The sequence below is a fragment of the Dunckerocampus dactyliophorus genome, chromosome 1 (genome assembly GCF_027744805.1).
Source record: "Dunckerocampus dactyliophorus isolate RoL2022-P2 chromosome 1, RoL_Ddac_1.1, whole genome shotgun sequence".
Taxonomy (NCBI): Eukaryota; Metazoa; Chordata; class Actinopteri; order Syngnathiformes; family Syngnathidae; genus Dunckerocampus; species Dunckerocampus dactyliophorus.
In genome coordinates this window covers 48330287-48345815 of record NC_072819.1, presented here as the reverse complement: position 1 = coordinate 48345815, position 15529 = coordinate 48330287, and the positions used below count along the sequence as shown (strand labels likewise).

General features: G+C 42.1%; 1 protein-coding gene across 2 annotated transcripts in view; it reads left to right on the top strand.

Moving 5' to 3' along the window:
* Nucleotides 1-448: 448 nt before the first annotated feature.
* The window catches only part of LOC129179652 (rho GTPase-activating protein 6-like), a 70301-nt gene continuing 55220 nt past the window's right edge, over nt 449-15529 (top strand). Inside the window, exons 1-2 of one of the 2 annotated variants that reach the window (XM_054773145.1) lie at nt 449-620; nt 8157-8699. In XM_054773145.1, coding sequence (XP_054629120.1) covers nt 8220-8699 — 480 coding nt within the window. In that variant the 5' untranslated portion in view covers nt 449-620; nt 8157-8219. Of the gene's footprint in view, nt 621-8042; nt 8700-15529 lie in introns of those variants that run through there. The other variant, XM_054773152.1, reaches the window with a different exon arrangement.

The following is a 15529-nucleotide window of genomic DNA, read 5'->3' as shown; positions in this document are numbered from 1 at the left end:
TTAGATTATTTTTTTTTTGCAGCCGTTCATTGAGGATTTTGATCAATCAATTTAAATAATAACATTTGATATAATATATTTTCTACATTGGTAATTCCTTTTAAACAATACACATAACTTGGTAATAAATTAATTTAAGACAACAACAAAAATCTGATGAGCCGAAAGAGCCGTCTCTTTTTAGAGAGTCAACACTGCTAGCTAGTGATCACCACGAGGTACAGCATGCGAGAGCACACAAATGTTAGCCATTTTCATGTGGACATTAAAAGTGTCGCCTTTTGAGGTCAGCATTTTCAGATGGAAAGATCAGTCGATGTTACTGCAAACAATAAAGTAGTTGTGGTTATTAACCATACATGATGGATTTTATTTTAAAAGCTCGAGCCAGTGGGAGCGTCGAGTTGCATCAGTGTGCTCTCGCATGTTGTACCTCGCTGTGGCCACTAGTCGGCAGTGTTGACTTGTTTTTGTCACGGCTTTTTTCCCTTTATGTCAAGTTTTGCTTTGTTCCGGTTGACTGATGCGGCAAATTATTCCTCTCTAAGAAGACCAAAGGGCCGAATACCCGTGCAAGGACTGCTGCGACAGATATCGCTGCTAACAGACCCAATACACAGGTACTTTGAATCACTGATGCTGTAGTGGTTGATTACTTGTTTCTTGTATCTACTAAGATGTTTCCACTAAAATGTTTGCTTTGATGAATGGAGCCGGGCAATGGACTTCACAGTTTCATGTTCCAAAAGTAGGTCAATCATTCATTTGATTTCTTTAGTTTTGAACCTTGTGACCCTTGCACATTCATATCTGTCAAACCATGCAAAGTTCGACTGACCCCAGGGCAGAAAAGCATGCCTGTGCAGCTGTAACTGAATAGCTCATTGGCTTGAAGTGATTTCACGCCGTCTAATATTGTAACACCAAATATGGTCAGTGTATATATCATACTCAGCTTGAGAGGCAGCGCTGAATACCTATTCCCTCCGCACAGGCGGTGGTGTGATGTATTTTGAATTCAGTGCTTTCCAGTGTCATTCGAAGGGCTCTCAATTAGTCCCGGCGGGAGGGTGGGCAGAGAAAGACCACAGGTTTCTAAAACAGCTGTATTGTAACATTTAGCCATTCTATCTCCAGCGTATATTAATATGCTTTCAAATTTCAGAGCCCGTTGATATTTTTCCATGCACTTGGTTTTCCTTCTCTGTTTTCTCACGGTCTCCTCCGTCCCTCCCTGCAGACTGTTTTTAGACAGGTCAAATCTGTCTCAGCTGTTATCAGTGTCATGTCATGCTGTGTGTGTGTGTGTGTGTGTGTGTGCGCGCGTGCGTGCGCATGCCATGCGGTGAAGCCTCATACGCTCCATTATCACATGTCCAGCACCCTCCTCCCAACCGTCTCCTGCTGTCTCTTTTCATTTTCTCCACTTCCATTTTCTCCATACTTTAACTCACACACACACACACACACACACGCCCTGTTGCATTGTCTCCCACTCCCAAATGACCTGCTGATAAAACACATGCTAGGTCAAGGATGCCCAAACTTCTTCCACCGAGACCCACATTCTAAAAAATGAAGGGATGCAAGGGCCACTTTGATGTTTTGCAAACCAACACGTCCATACACTGAGAAGTTACATGTATTTCAAGAAAGAACTTTAGTCTTTTTTTTTAAATGTCCAAATATGTCACCTTTCTTTTTAAATCTTTCTGTTGTTGACTGCAAAGGACATTCATGGCAAGAGCTCAGCAGTCGCTACTAGAGTTTTGAACTGTTTTTGCCGCTTTACTGACCACACGTCAGGATCACAAGATCAGAACAGCTTGCTGACACCTTCGACTTGAACTCGGACCGGCGAGAGGTACGGATTCCTTGAAATAAACAAGTTACAAGTGCAGGAGTCACGCTAATCGGCTAAAGTTCAAAGCGGCGAGCCTGGACATCCGGGTCCATCATCAAAAACCGGGACAAATATGCAGTTGAATGAGAAGGATTCGATATTATATGGCGCCTTGAAAGATGTAAGGAAAGACGAACTGGAAGTGCTACATCAGGAAATACAGCAAGATCTAAGATTGCAGATTGACAGCTTCAAGGAGAGCCTCTTTGAACAACAGTGGGAGACGGGGAAAGATGGAAAAACACCGCCTGACAGCCTCAAGGGGGGCTTCTCTGAGATCCGTGATGAGGTCAAGAACCACAGGGAGGAAAATAGCGCACTGTGCAATGACATCAAGGTACTACAGGATGATAACACAGGTCAAATGCCAGGACAGTTGAAAACAGAGAATCAGATGCAATTGATGTTGGTTCAAGAATTACTGCTTTTTTCCATTTTTGCTGTTGTTTATTATTTATTTGTTTAATCAGATTTTTAGAATGTGCCGAGGGCCAATGAAAAAGTCGTGGGCCGTAAATGGCCCCCGGGCCGCCCTTTGGACACCACTGGTCTACATGAATGAGCGTCTGACAAAACGCAACGCTGACATCGCCAAGAAGGCACGCGACTTGAGCAAGCAGGGAAAGATTCAAGACACGACGACGAACTCTGCATCAAGCTAAATGTACCTTGTTGTCAAATATATCAAGGATGTGGATAAATATTAAAGATCACGTCACCATGCGGGACAGGAAGACCTATCCAGATCCCAAACGACTCGATAACAGATTGATATAGATCTGGACAACAACAAAAGAAATGTTCGAAACAACCGCTTTTACTACAAGGACGGATTACAGTAACATCATGCAATATTTGAGACGACTCAATGAACAAATCGCACTTGGATTGATGTTGGATTTTGAGCGGGAAGGACACGAAGTGAACGACATCGACTGGAACAATAAGAGTGGAGGGAACGTTCAATTATACATCGATCTACAAATCGTAACGCAACTGTGACACTTTGTTACACATACGGTTACTTCAGATTTGGTAAATGGTACATAAAATGTATTTCAGCTTGTTTTTGTCCTAATATTACGACGTTTAAACTTGTATATTTCAGCTCCATGGCACTAAAATCAAATTTTTTCTCATATTACAAGTTAATTTTTTTTTCTTGTTAGAATACAACTTTTTTGCTTTTTTTCATTCTCGTAAAATTCCAGCAAATTTCTGCTGTTGTTGTTTTTTTGTTTTTTTTACTTTTTTCCCCCCAAAAAAGAATTTTCCAAAAATGACAAATTAATTTTGTTTTGTTTCTCATATTATGACATTTAAGATGCTTTTAATTTAACATTTCAGCTTTGTGTTGCTAAAATTACATTTTTCCTAATTCTTAATTCTTGTAAAATTGCCTTTTTCTTCTCGTTAGAATGACTTTTTTCTTTTAATATTTTGACTTTATTCCCGTAAAATGTGTTGTTTTTTTCCCCCATTTCTGCTTTTAATTTTTCAAATAGTTCAACTTTCTCCTGAAATAATCTTCATACGTTACAATTTATTTAGTTTTGTTTGTTTTGCATAATATTATGTCTTTTAAACTTCACAGTACTTCAGCTCTGGGCTACTAAAATGACGTTTCTGCTCAAACGAGTTTATTCTTGTAAAATTGCGACCTTTTTTCTTCCTAAAATTTTTGTCTTAGTATTTTTACTTCATTCCTGTAAAATTCCTTTTTTTTCCTTTTCTCTTAAATATTTCAGCTTTGTGCTGCTTAAATGTTATTTTTCCTCACGATATTATAATGTTATGCCGCGTCAGATTAGAACCTTTTTCCTCAATATTTTAAATGTGTTCTTGTAAATTTCCTGCTGAGTTTTCAATTTTTGCTGGTTTTTACTTGTGAAATGTTTTTTTGAATGGCCCCCGGGGGCCACAGTTTGGATACCGCTGTGCTCGACGATGGTGTTGTCATTTCTGTTGAAACACTGCCTGGCATATGGCCTCACGTGCAAGTGAATGAAGAAAGTCAGTGGGTGTTAATCCCCCGACTCATTTATCATTATGCTAATAATAGCCTTGCTGTTTCCAAGCAGCGATCTGGATTAATGTGATTAATACTCATATTTACCGCCATGATTAAATCCTGCCCTTCACGTTGACTGGTTGCAGCTGTCTTAGTGCTGACTACTACGGGGGGGGAATAACGGATCAACACTAACGACATTTCGGGGGAGTTGGGGGGAGGGGAGAGGGGCAAAGGATTTGAATAAGAGCCAACAGTAATTTTGCTTTTGATAACTTATTTTTGCACTGTTGTGTTAAGATCTTGTGTGGAGCTGTCGAATGCTACACCTCCGGTATGCAAAGGCTGCGTGCAACTAAAAGTCATTTATTATTTAGCGCGAGCGGGTGCGGGCAAAAGGCAGGGGAAAAACACACACAGGGGAAAAAGGCTCTGCAAAAACACAAAGGTAAGTAGGAGAGAAGTGCAAAAGACATGACAAAAAAGTCCAGGTGACAGTCTGGGTGAGCAACAACACGACGTCAGCAACAATGAGCCAGCGAAGTCAGAATGACTCCGCTGAGTTTATAAACCCCACTGATCACTAATTGCCACCGTCAAACAGCTGCACATTACACCCAACAGGAAGCACTCTACAAAATAAAAGCGCACAACAGGAAGAAATACTTCCTTTCCTGCGGCGCATGACAGTAATGACCTTATTTTACTCAAAACAATTTAATGATTAATTGTATTCTTTTTTTTACATTGTTAAATTGTCTTATATTGTTGAATTGTTCACAAATAGTTTGTTTATTAAAAGTATATTATATTTTTTAATACAATTTTTTGTTTGCTAAAATTGTATTCCTGTGGGGTTTTTTTGTGATTGTAAAATTCAAAATTTAAGTAAATATTGGTATCTGCAATACTGGCCCGGTGCTTACTTGATGTGGGATCGATACCAGGGATGTCCCGAGACGATCTTTAGAATGGGGATTGGCTGCCGATAGGCTGTATTTTGAAGATCAGACAGAATCTGCGTCCGCCACGAGATCGGGCCGATCCGGTTGCCGTATAACACAACATAACAGCTATATAACATTTATTACTCAGGGCCACACTCCCAACACGGTAGGTGCGGTAATACGCCTCAAAGCTGGTTGCCACTCGACTCCCGCCACCCGCGAGTAGAAGAAAACGCAACACCACCATCAGTGGCGGAGCTATGTGGTGGCCGTGGCCGTGGGTGGCCGTGGTCACTCTACGGCCACCCCACTGGCCATCTCTACATTTCAGGTGTCAACTTATTGCCACCCCAATGTGAGTAATGGTCTCACCTTAGCCACCCCAATGAAAAATGCACCCCAATGAATTTCTGGCTCCTCCACTGACCACCATGCAGACATTTAGATGTTGGCTATTCAGCTCCACAGCTACAGCGGTAATTCCCCCTCTCTGTGCCCGGACTGCTGTGGCATGGTGCGGGGAGCTCGCACGGGAAGTGTCGCTCAGCCGCTGGTCGTTTATACTTGGGACCGACAATAAATTGCTATTGGTTGAGGAAGGTTTGTTAAAAAAAACGTAATATATTCTAAATCACACCACAAATTGATCTATAACCATGTCAAATGATTACTCCTAACCCCACAAATATTTTTCATGCCCGTTTTTTCCAATTTTATCTTTTATTGGATGGGCTTTTATTTGATCTTTCATTGGATTAGGGACCTGACTCTCAAGAGGTTTGCTACAAAAGCCAAACAATACTGTTGGTCATGCTGTGTAATAAAAACATAAATTCAGCTAGACGTTGAAGAGCTATTTTTATAACCATATTCAATTCTACAAATTCATGTTTGTAACAAAAGCTTATTTAAAAAAAAAAAGGATCCGGATTGCATCGGCAAGACTGTAAAAAACAAAAAACAAAACAGACTGGATCGGATCGGAAGCCAAACAATGTAGATCGGGACATCCCTAATCGATACCAAACTTTGCAGTATCGCCCACCCCTGGTAATTTGAAGATCGATGATAGAAATAAAAACAAAAGAGCAGGTCTTGAACATCTCTGGAAGTGATCACTTCATATCGTGAAAAATGGGACAGTTGCAAACTGCTTTGGCAGAACTAGAAGTCCCTTGAAGAGACATTATTTTCCCCATAGGGATAACTACTCTGCGCGAAGTATGTCTTTTTCCAAGTGGAAATGGGGCTGGTAAGTTCCCAAACTGTAAAGGTCTTTAAAAAAACACTGAGCCATTGCATCTTTTCCCCAGAAAGAAATTGAGATCTATCAGTCTGGAAAAGGTTATAAAGCAATTTCTAAAGCGTTGGGACTCCAGTAAATCACATTGAGAGCCATTATCTACAAATGGCTAAAACATGGAACAGTGGTGAACCTTCTCAGGAGTGGCCGGCCAACGAAACTTACCTCAAAAGCGCAGCGACGAGGTCACAAAAGAGCCCACAACAACATCCAAAGAACTGCAGGCCTCACTTGCCTCGGTTAAGGTCAGTGTTCATGACTCCACCATAAGAAAGACACTGGGCAAAAACGGCCTGCATGGCAGAGTTCTACGACAAAAATCACTGCTGAACAAAAAGAACATTAAGGCTTGTCTCAATTTTGCCAGAAAACATCTTGATGATCCCCAAGACCTTTGGGAAAATACTCTGTGGTCTGACGAGACAAAAGTTGAACTTTTCGGAAGGTGTGTGTTCCATTACATCTGGCATAAAAGTAACGCCGCATTTCAGAAAAAGAACATATCAACAGTGAAATATGGTGGTGGCAGTGTGATGCTCTGGGGCTGTTTTGCTGCTTCAGGACCTGGAACACTTGCTGTGATAAATGGAAACATGAAAACTGCTGGATACCAAAAAATACTGAAGGAGAATGTCCGGCCATCTATTGGTGACCTCAAGCTGAAACCAACTTGGGTTCTGCAGCAGGACAATGATCCAAAACACACCAGCAAGTCCACCTCTGAATACTTGAAGAAAAACGAAATGAAGACTTTGGAGTGGCCTAGTCAAAGTCCTGACCTGAATCCTATTGAGATGCTGTGGCATGACCTTAAAAAGGTGCTTCATGCTGGAAAAACACTCCAATGTGGCTGAATGACAACAATTCTGCAAAGATGAGTGGGCCAAAATTCCTCCCCAGCGCTGTAAGAGACTCATTGCAAGTTATCACAAACGCTTGATTGCAGTTGTTGCTGCTAAGGGGGGCCCAACCAGTTGTTAGGTTTAGGGGGCAATCACTTTTTCACACAGGGCCATGTAGCTTTGGATTTTTTCTCTCCTTTTTTAATAAAAAGTAAAGTAATAAAAGTAATAAAGTCATGTAAAGTAAAGTAAAGTAAAGTAAAGTAATAAAGTAATAAAAAAGTTTCATTTAACTCTGTGTTGTCATTGACTAATATTGAAATTGGTTTGATGATCTGATGCATATAAGTGTGACAAACACTTTTTCACACGACTGCAGCCTATTAGTAGTTTTTCTCCTTACATTAGACTTTTTTTGCTCCGTTTTTCATTTTTTTGACATTTTTACACACAAATTTATACTTTTTTCTCTGAATATTATGACTTTATTGACATATTTTAACGTTATTCTCGTGAAATTATAGCATTTTTCCCAAATTAGTTTTCCAAAAATTGCAACTTCATTCCCCTCCAGAATTGTTTTCCCCTTATAATATTACTTTTTTTCTTGTAAAATTCCGACTTTTTTCTTGTAAGATTACAACCTTTTCCTGTTAATATTATGACTTTATTCTGCGATTGTTTCAACTTTATGCTCATGAAAAAAATGCTCGTGTTTCTATAGTTACTGTTGTTTTCTTTGGGGTTTTTTGTTTGTTTTTTGTGTGCCGCGGGCCAGTAAAAACCAGCTGTGGACAGTACCCTTCTATTAAAACATTGCCTGTAAAAAAATAACAAAATAATAATTCAATGTAATTGAATGCATACGCACAATTTCAAACAATTGGAGGATGCCCACATCAGACTGACTTTCAGGAGTCTGATGTTAGCGGATGAGGGGTGGAAGGGCACAGCATGCGAAAGATGAACGTTTTCTGGCCCCCGCCCACCCAACTCTCAAACATACATCTTTAATTGTCTTCTCTCCCCACTCCAGTTCGGGCATGACCGCCGTGCAGATGAACTCGCACCGCACTGGCGCCACTTCTGCAGCCAAATGTGGCGCAATCAAACTCTTCCTCGTTTCACATCCTGCGCTTTTCTCTCCAAGGCTCATCGTTGTAGTTGGGTGGCTTGAGGAAGACGCACTGGCCAGGTCTAAAAAGAAGGAGCCATGTCTGCAGCCCAGGGGCTTCTCAACAGCGTCTTCTCGTGCTCCTCGCCAGCCTCCAAAGCCTTAACCAAACGGAGGTTACGGCAGACCAGGAGTCTGGACCCGGCCATCATCAGACACTGCGGCACCGGGACCGACGGAGCAAGTGGCGCGCAGCTGTCCGGAGCGGTGTCCCAGGACGCAGGTGCGTCTTTGAAACAGGCTACGCGCGCCAAGACTTTCACATTGAAACAACCCATCGCAGCATCCATCTCCTCTCCCTCCATACCTCTGGACCTATCCCCTTGTTCCAACTTTCACTTTGACTATGAGATCGTGAAGCGCTCCAAACGGAACACTAGCGGCGATTTACCGCTGCTTGTGCGGGGCTCCGGGTTCGCGCCATCTGGGAGCACCGGCACGCTCTTCTCACCTCGGAGGTGGCTCCAGAGAAGGACACAGCCACCGATCTACCATGCTGACGTCGTGTGGAAGTCAGAGGTAATTTTATTCACAATAAGCTACTTTCTTACTGTTTTGCACCTCCATGGATATGATTTATTTGTCCAAGAAATGAAATAGTTGGACCATTCTCTGGCATCTGCACCTGGAAGCTTCTTCACTCCAGTTGCCTTGACTAAGGGAGCATTGCTTATTACTACTTATATGAGTCAGGGGGTGGGGTGGGTTAGTTCTCAGAGAAAAAAACGTTGTTAAGGCGAGCTAAATAACGATTTATGATGCTTTTGGATTAAATAATTCTAACAAAAGGTGCATTCAAGTGCACAGATAGATTTTCCACCCGGTACTGCCCTCATGTAGGCGATTGGGCCTCAAGCAGGCTTGAAATTGAGTGAGGCTAAGTATGAAATCTTTACCAAAACATACTTTGGAGACTTATTTTTAGCAGGGGGGCTTTATAGGGTGCATAGTTGGCACAAGTCCACACGCACTACTGGGAATGTATGATTATTTTCCCACTTGTTTTGTAGACTCTTGCTGGGTTGGTGTGTGTTTTTCCTCTTTGTTTGCTGCTTTACAGTGTGTGCGTGCATGTGTGTGTGTGTGTGTGTGTGTGTGTGTGTGTGTGTGAGGATTTTAAAGCACTCGGTTCTCACGCTTCAGAGAAGGTGCAGGGTCAAAAACCAGGCGGCCCTTGAACAGCTCTTGCATCATTTCCTGTTCCAGGGAGCTGCTCCTCTACTCCTCTTGGAGATTGTCTCACACTCATTCCCAATAACGAAACGTAATTTTCCATGCTGCTCGCAACCCCGTCCTCCTGCTCCCCTGGTCTGGCATGAATCATGAAGTTATTGCACCTCAGAGCGTTTATAAAAATATTTCAGTTGCTGAGTAGGTGAAAGTTTTATAGCGTTGAATTAGAATAGAATAGCCAATTTGCCTTAGCAAAAACAAGATCCCGGTAATAAAACCCAGCTACCACGATGGCCATGTAACTATTTGTCTATTCGGTGCTGTACATTTGCAAAAAGACAAGTAATGTTGCAGTTTAACCTCCATCCTTCCATCTATCTTCTGTTAGAGGCGCATGCGCCTGTTGCCTGGACTTCTGGCAAGGGGCAGAATATAACATGTCAACTCCCTCTTAACTACTTCCCCAGACGTTTTTCAGTTGCATGACCATTTAATCAAAGGTATTTGAAAAAGCAAAGACAACTGCTGAAGTGTGAATAGCATCTTCATTCAGTCTTATCTGACATCCAACGCCTGAGTAACATCTGCTTGAGAACAGAGCTGCAACAACTCATCTAGGAATCGATGATCAATCGATTATACAACTGTTTTGGTATTCGAGTCATCGTTTTTTTATTTAAAAATGTAAATATCCTCCAATTTCAGCCTCTTAGATGTCAATATGTTTACATTTCCTTCGTCATCCATGAAAACAGAGCTATTTGTGTTTTAGGCAAAACAAGATCGGCTTCTACTTTGGAAAACAGTGATCAACATTTTTGCCTGTTTTCTGATATGTTGCGGACCAAACCACTAAATGTGTTTGGTTCCTATTTATTTAGTTTGTCTAAGACCAAAACGCTTACTTGATAAATCGAAACAACAAGCTTCATATTAATAGAAAATAACTTAATTGCAGCCCAACTTAACTCATTCAGTCCCAGCCATGTTTCAAAAGACAACCCCTTCGGTACACTGCAAAAACAGCCATACCCGAAAGAAGCCCAAATTATATTAAAATGCGACAACTTTTCTTATTTCAAGCAAAAAAGTCTGCCAATGGGGTAAGAAAAAGTTGCTTGGTAAGAATTCTTATAACTGGAATATTTTTCTTGTGACTTTTAAGAATGAGTCCCAAAATAGTTGTTTAAAAAGCCTGAAGATTCCGCCAGAGTGACAGCAAAACCAGAGTAACATGTGAACTATCAATCGCTATCCAAACCTGGCCGGCAGATTGGAATAACCAGCAACACCTGTCAATATTTAGATGCATCTGTATAGCAGATGAAGAAACGAATCAAGTCCAAAAAACATATGCCTTCATTTTCCGAAGGAATCGTTAAATGGCACAGTGGGACAGAGCCTTAACACAACAAAGCTAGTGAAGGCAGAAGAATTTTGCACAACACTGCTTACCTTTTATGTTCCGCCCCAGGTTTTTCGTTATTCATGCTGCATGGCATACAAACCGAAGGTCATTAAAACGGCTCATCTGCATCTCTTTTGAGTTTTGTTTTTCGGCAACAATGTAGCAGTTTAGGGTGGTACTTCATGTGCTTGGGTTGGACTCTTTGGTTTACATAGTTTCTGAAGCACTTTATTTCCATCAACAACAACTTGAAATTAATGCTATGAGCAGCCGGCTTGTAAACTGAGTCTTGAACATTCCTCCTGCCGAGTTCCTCCCTGGGATCTAAAGTGAGGAGGCTGGAGGCAAATGACCATGAAAGTCTGAATGCTGACATTAAAGTCCTAGATGAAACAGAGCAAAGACAAACAGCTCCTCGTGGTACCACTCGAGGAAGGGTGCCGACCTGTTTGCAACACTATAGAAGGTCATGTGGATGAAAATACAGGATGCCATCAAGCATCCTGAAAAAGGACTGCAGGCATAATGGAGGAGCACAGGCAGGTTTTCTTTGGCTTGCATTCTTCTGATTTGCAGCATTTTTCTCTGCCTCAGCTGTCAACGTTTTACGATTTAGAGAGTACCAGTGCTCCACTGACACTTAGTCTTAGCCGAACAGATCTACTGTTAGTATTTTGTGCTTTCTGAGATTTTGGTGTTCCTTTTTGCCAAGCATCACTGGTTGTGTTGAACAGTCCTGTCCCTCTGGGAGAGTGGGTCTGCTGTGACTCTCGTCTGATTATGGTCTTTATTCAGTTTAACTGGCCTCTGGTACCAGCTTGTCCAGCCTAATTACAGACCAGTATGTTGGTTGTCTCAGAGGAGACACCGTATATACTGGATGCGTCTGCCGCCAATGTTGCTGCATTTACCATGTTTTTTCCTGAAATCAAGGTTATATATTGCGCAACCTCCTCATCCATACCTTTGACGTTATACATTACCTGTAAAAGCACAAGTAACTAGAAATTGCAACTCTGCTCGAAATTGTGAACCATGAGAGATGATGATGCTTAATTGAAATGCCAAGTTAAGAAATTAATTGAGGCTACAGATTAACAATGGAAAGGTTTATATGTGTGTTGTTTTTGGTGATAATGTGTTTGAATGTCAATTTTTCTGATGCATTGCGGAATTAACTAGCCCTGTCTTTTGTGTGTGGTTTGACAAAGGAGGCATTTCTTTGCTGTCAACTGCTCACTCACAGCAAAGCGGTCATACAAAAAAAACACAAATGCAATGCTTCTCTGCAGATCTCTGAATGCTGTCCTACAGGGAGAATAAAAAAGTAGACATCACCCTTCGGTCCAGACCAAAATTGATTGCATAATTGAATGCATGATTGAACACAGGCCCGTTTTCTACGCTGCGATACTCAGATTATTACGACCAGACCAAAGGTTTAATTGTCGGACCGTACTATTTCCGCAACAACATCAACGGTGACGATTATCTCCGAATGTTGAATGAGCATGTCGTTTGTAGTCTCAGAGGAATGCCGTGTTTTCGTGTTCAAGGGACTGGTCGGTCGGCACGTGCTTGGTTGGCCTAAGATGGTGCTCCACCACACTGGAGAACTGTAGTTGATGGGCTGACAGAGCTTTTTGGTGACCATTTTATTGCTTTGAACCGCCCAGTGAATGGCCCCCGATGTCACCTGATTTGACACCGCTGGACTTTTTTCTGTGGGGCCATCTCAAATCAAAAGTGTACAGTGTATATGACACCACCGCATGACCTCGATGACATTGAACAGTGAATGAAGTTAACATCCTCCGGAGGGACAAGGGAATGATCAAGCGAGCAGTGCAGGACATGCGGAGGAGAGCGCGACTGTACATCCAAAGAAATGGAGGTTATGTTGAGGACTAAGATGACAAAAACTTCCATCCATTACCTCAGTGCAAATAGCGTGAAACAAAGGGTTAATCTGGGTATCGCAGCGTAAAAGAACAAAAATTCTCATTTTTAAAGACTTTTCCTTAAATTTTAACCCTTTAACCCATTTTTTTTTTTTTTTGGCCACCGGAAAACGGGCCTGTGTTCAGTCATGCAAGCAATTATGCAATGATGTCCATAGAGACATATGCAAATAAAGAAATGTCATGCAAATATTCAATTGTAACTTCAGTGGCTACTTTTGGGAGAGTCTACTTTTTTTGGATACACCCCGTAGCTTCTAATGTAAGGCAAAATGACAATACGCCGAATATAAAGTCAAGTGCTGTGGTCTGAATAAGCTATTGGAAGTATGTTTGGCAGAGTCCCGGCTTGGGTGATCTCACGCCTCCTTTGGGATGTTTTCTCAACAACAAGTGAAAAGATCCCTGCTTGAAATAGAGACTGACCCTATGTAAACATTAATTTCCTCAGGCAGAATCTCAAGTCTGTTGCTGGTTAAAGCTCCCCTCCAACAAGCGTGCAGAAGTATTGAGTTTCATTTTGGATGCAGAAGGCAGTGATCTAATAGTGTGCTTTTTTTTTTAAGTCTCGAAGGTCAAACATGTACCCGTTTTGTTTTTATATGTGTTACAGTGACCCAGTTCTGGTTCATGCGGTTTGTCATGGGTCAGCGGGAAAACATTGATAACACACACACAGATTCCATAGTCTTGATCCGTGTCAACTTCCCAGTGACTGAAACCACATCAAATCACATCAATCACACTCACTCTCCAGAGTTTCCTCCCTGCAGCTTGAAAACGTCCTGCTGCTGAACACAACTGGATGAAATGTAATCAAAATCGCCTTGGGATAGATACCCTTTCATTTATCGTTTACTTCTTGTGAGGATTAACGAATTGTGTAAACTAATCCAAGCAGGGTTCAGGCTATACTTGGTGTACAAAACACAGGGATTACTGCGCATTGAGAAGTGAAGATTACTTAATTCGCATTAGTTTGGAGGTTCAGAGATTTGTTCTTAAAGAATTTCAGGTAAATGTAAGACGTAGAGGTGTCACTGCGCAAAATGCCCAATTTGGTCAAATGTAATGCTTACCGTAAAACCATTTAGACTGTATTTGCTTTCAAGTATGTTCATATTTGACGCCACGGTGCTTACATTGAAATGAGCAGTGAAAGTTCACTGGGACCTCCAAAGTCAGATAGTCTGTACCATGACACGGCCCGGTGAAGCATGTGGTTCGCACGTCTTCGCTGCTCCTCCGCATCGAGAGGAGCCGGATGAGGTGGCTCGGGCATCTGGTCAGGATGACTCTTGGACGCCTCCCTGGGCAGGTGTTCATGGCATGTCCGACCGATAGGAGGCCTCGGGGAAGACCCAGGACACGTTGGAGAGGCTATGTCTCTCACCCGGCCTGGGAATGCCTCGGGATCTGTTGTGAAGAGCTGGACGAAGTAGCCGAGGAGAGGGAAGTCTGGGCTTCCCTGGTTAGGCTGCTGCCCCCGCGACCCAGCCTCAGTTAAGAGGAAGATGGATGGATGGATTTGGGATGGACTGACTCATCCCCTCCATAGGTTTACGAGGCAGTAAAGCACATCGTTTGTCGTTTTGATTAGCGGTGGATGTGTTGTTTGGATAGGCATGATCAATCAGCACGCTTCAGTGGCGTTTGTCTCACAATGAGAGGGTATATCTGATCTGTTTGCTTACACGTGAAGATCTGATTGCTATCTCCATATGATCGAGGCCAAATGTGAACGTGCGCATATCTGGTTCTTTGTGTTGTTTTCTGCTTATGTTGCCGTGATGCATACCCAAACTGGCCCACATGGGAGAAACTCAGAAAATAAGTTGAAGCATGTGCTATGAATTAGGTCCACATGATTTGGGAGGATTTTTTACACACACATACAAACAAACACCATGTTAAGGGCCATGTGCGTTTAAAAGAAATCATGCTGTGTATTTATTAGGAGGGATGTTCCGATCAGGGTTTTATGATTCCAGTACCGGTCACCCATGAGTCAGATCGGACAATACCGATACCGATCACATGGATTAACGGGGTCGGCTGTCGGCGGATAGTGAAATGGCAGCGTTTGTTTGTGACGCAGCTCGCTAAATAAAACTTTTTTTTAGAAATTAGATCACGTTAGTGTGACTCGATCACCCAAATTTTTTTGTGGAGCCCTACCATAAATCTTGCGTATGTGACTCCCATACCTATATGCAATTAACATTCCCTATATTCCCTCAGAATGTCTCAATGACCAGACTAGCTGGAGTCATCCATAGTGTGTTAGTTGTGCGACTCTGAAGCACATCCATAGTGTGTTAGTTGTGTGACTCAACTCGTTTATAATGCCGCCAGAACTGTCCTTCAAACAGCGCCTCTGCTTCAATGCAAGATTGTTTTATCCATCGCTACAAGCTGAGGGGAACACGGACTGGAGATTTGCAGCTCGTAAATGTTTGTTCGCCACAAGATGCCATTATTATGTTTACACATACAGTAACTTGTGTCCTTGTTCGGACACGAACACTCTTGTAACCATTTCAAAAGCTCAAATGTATCATATTGTGATGGCTGTGAAAATATTTATGTACATGTGTACAGTAGGGGCGGGCCGACAACAGTATTTTGGGGACGTCTTTTCACAAAAATACTTGGGTTTAAAACTGGTTTTGTCTTAAGCAAAACGACGAGCTGGTACTATTTCCAGGTACAAAGAGAGGCAAAGTGGTGTAAACCTGAGGACCTCTCTTCTTCCCCCTCCTCATGAATCTGCCAGACAGCGAGAAAGCAAAACATAGTGAGACGGG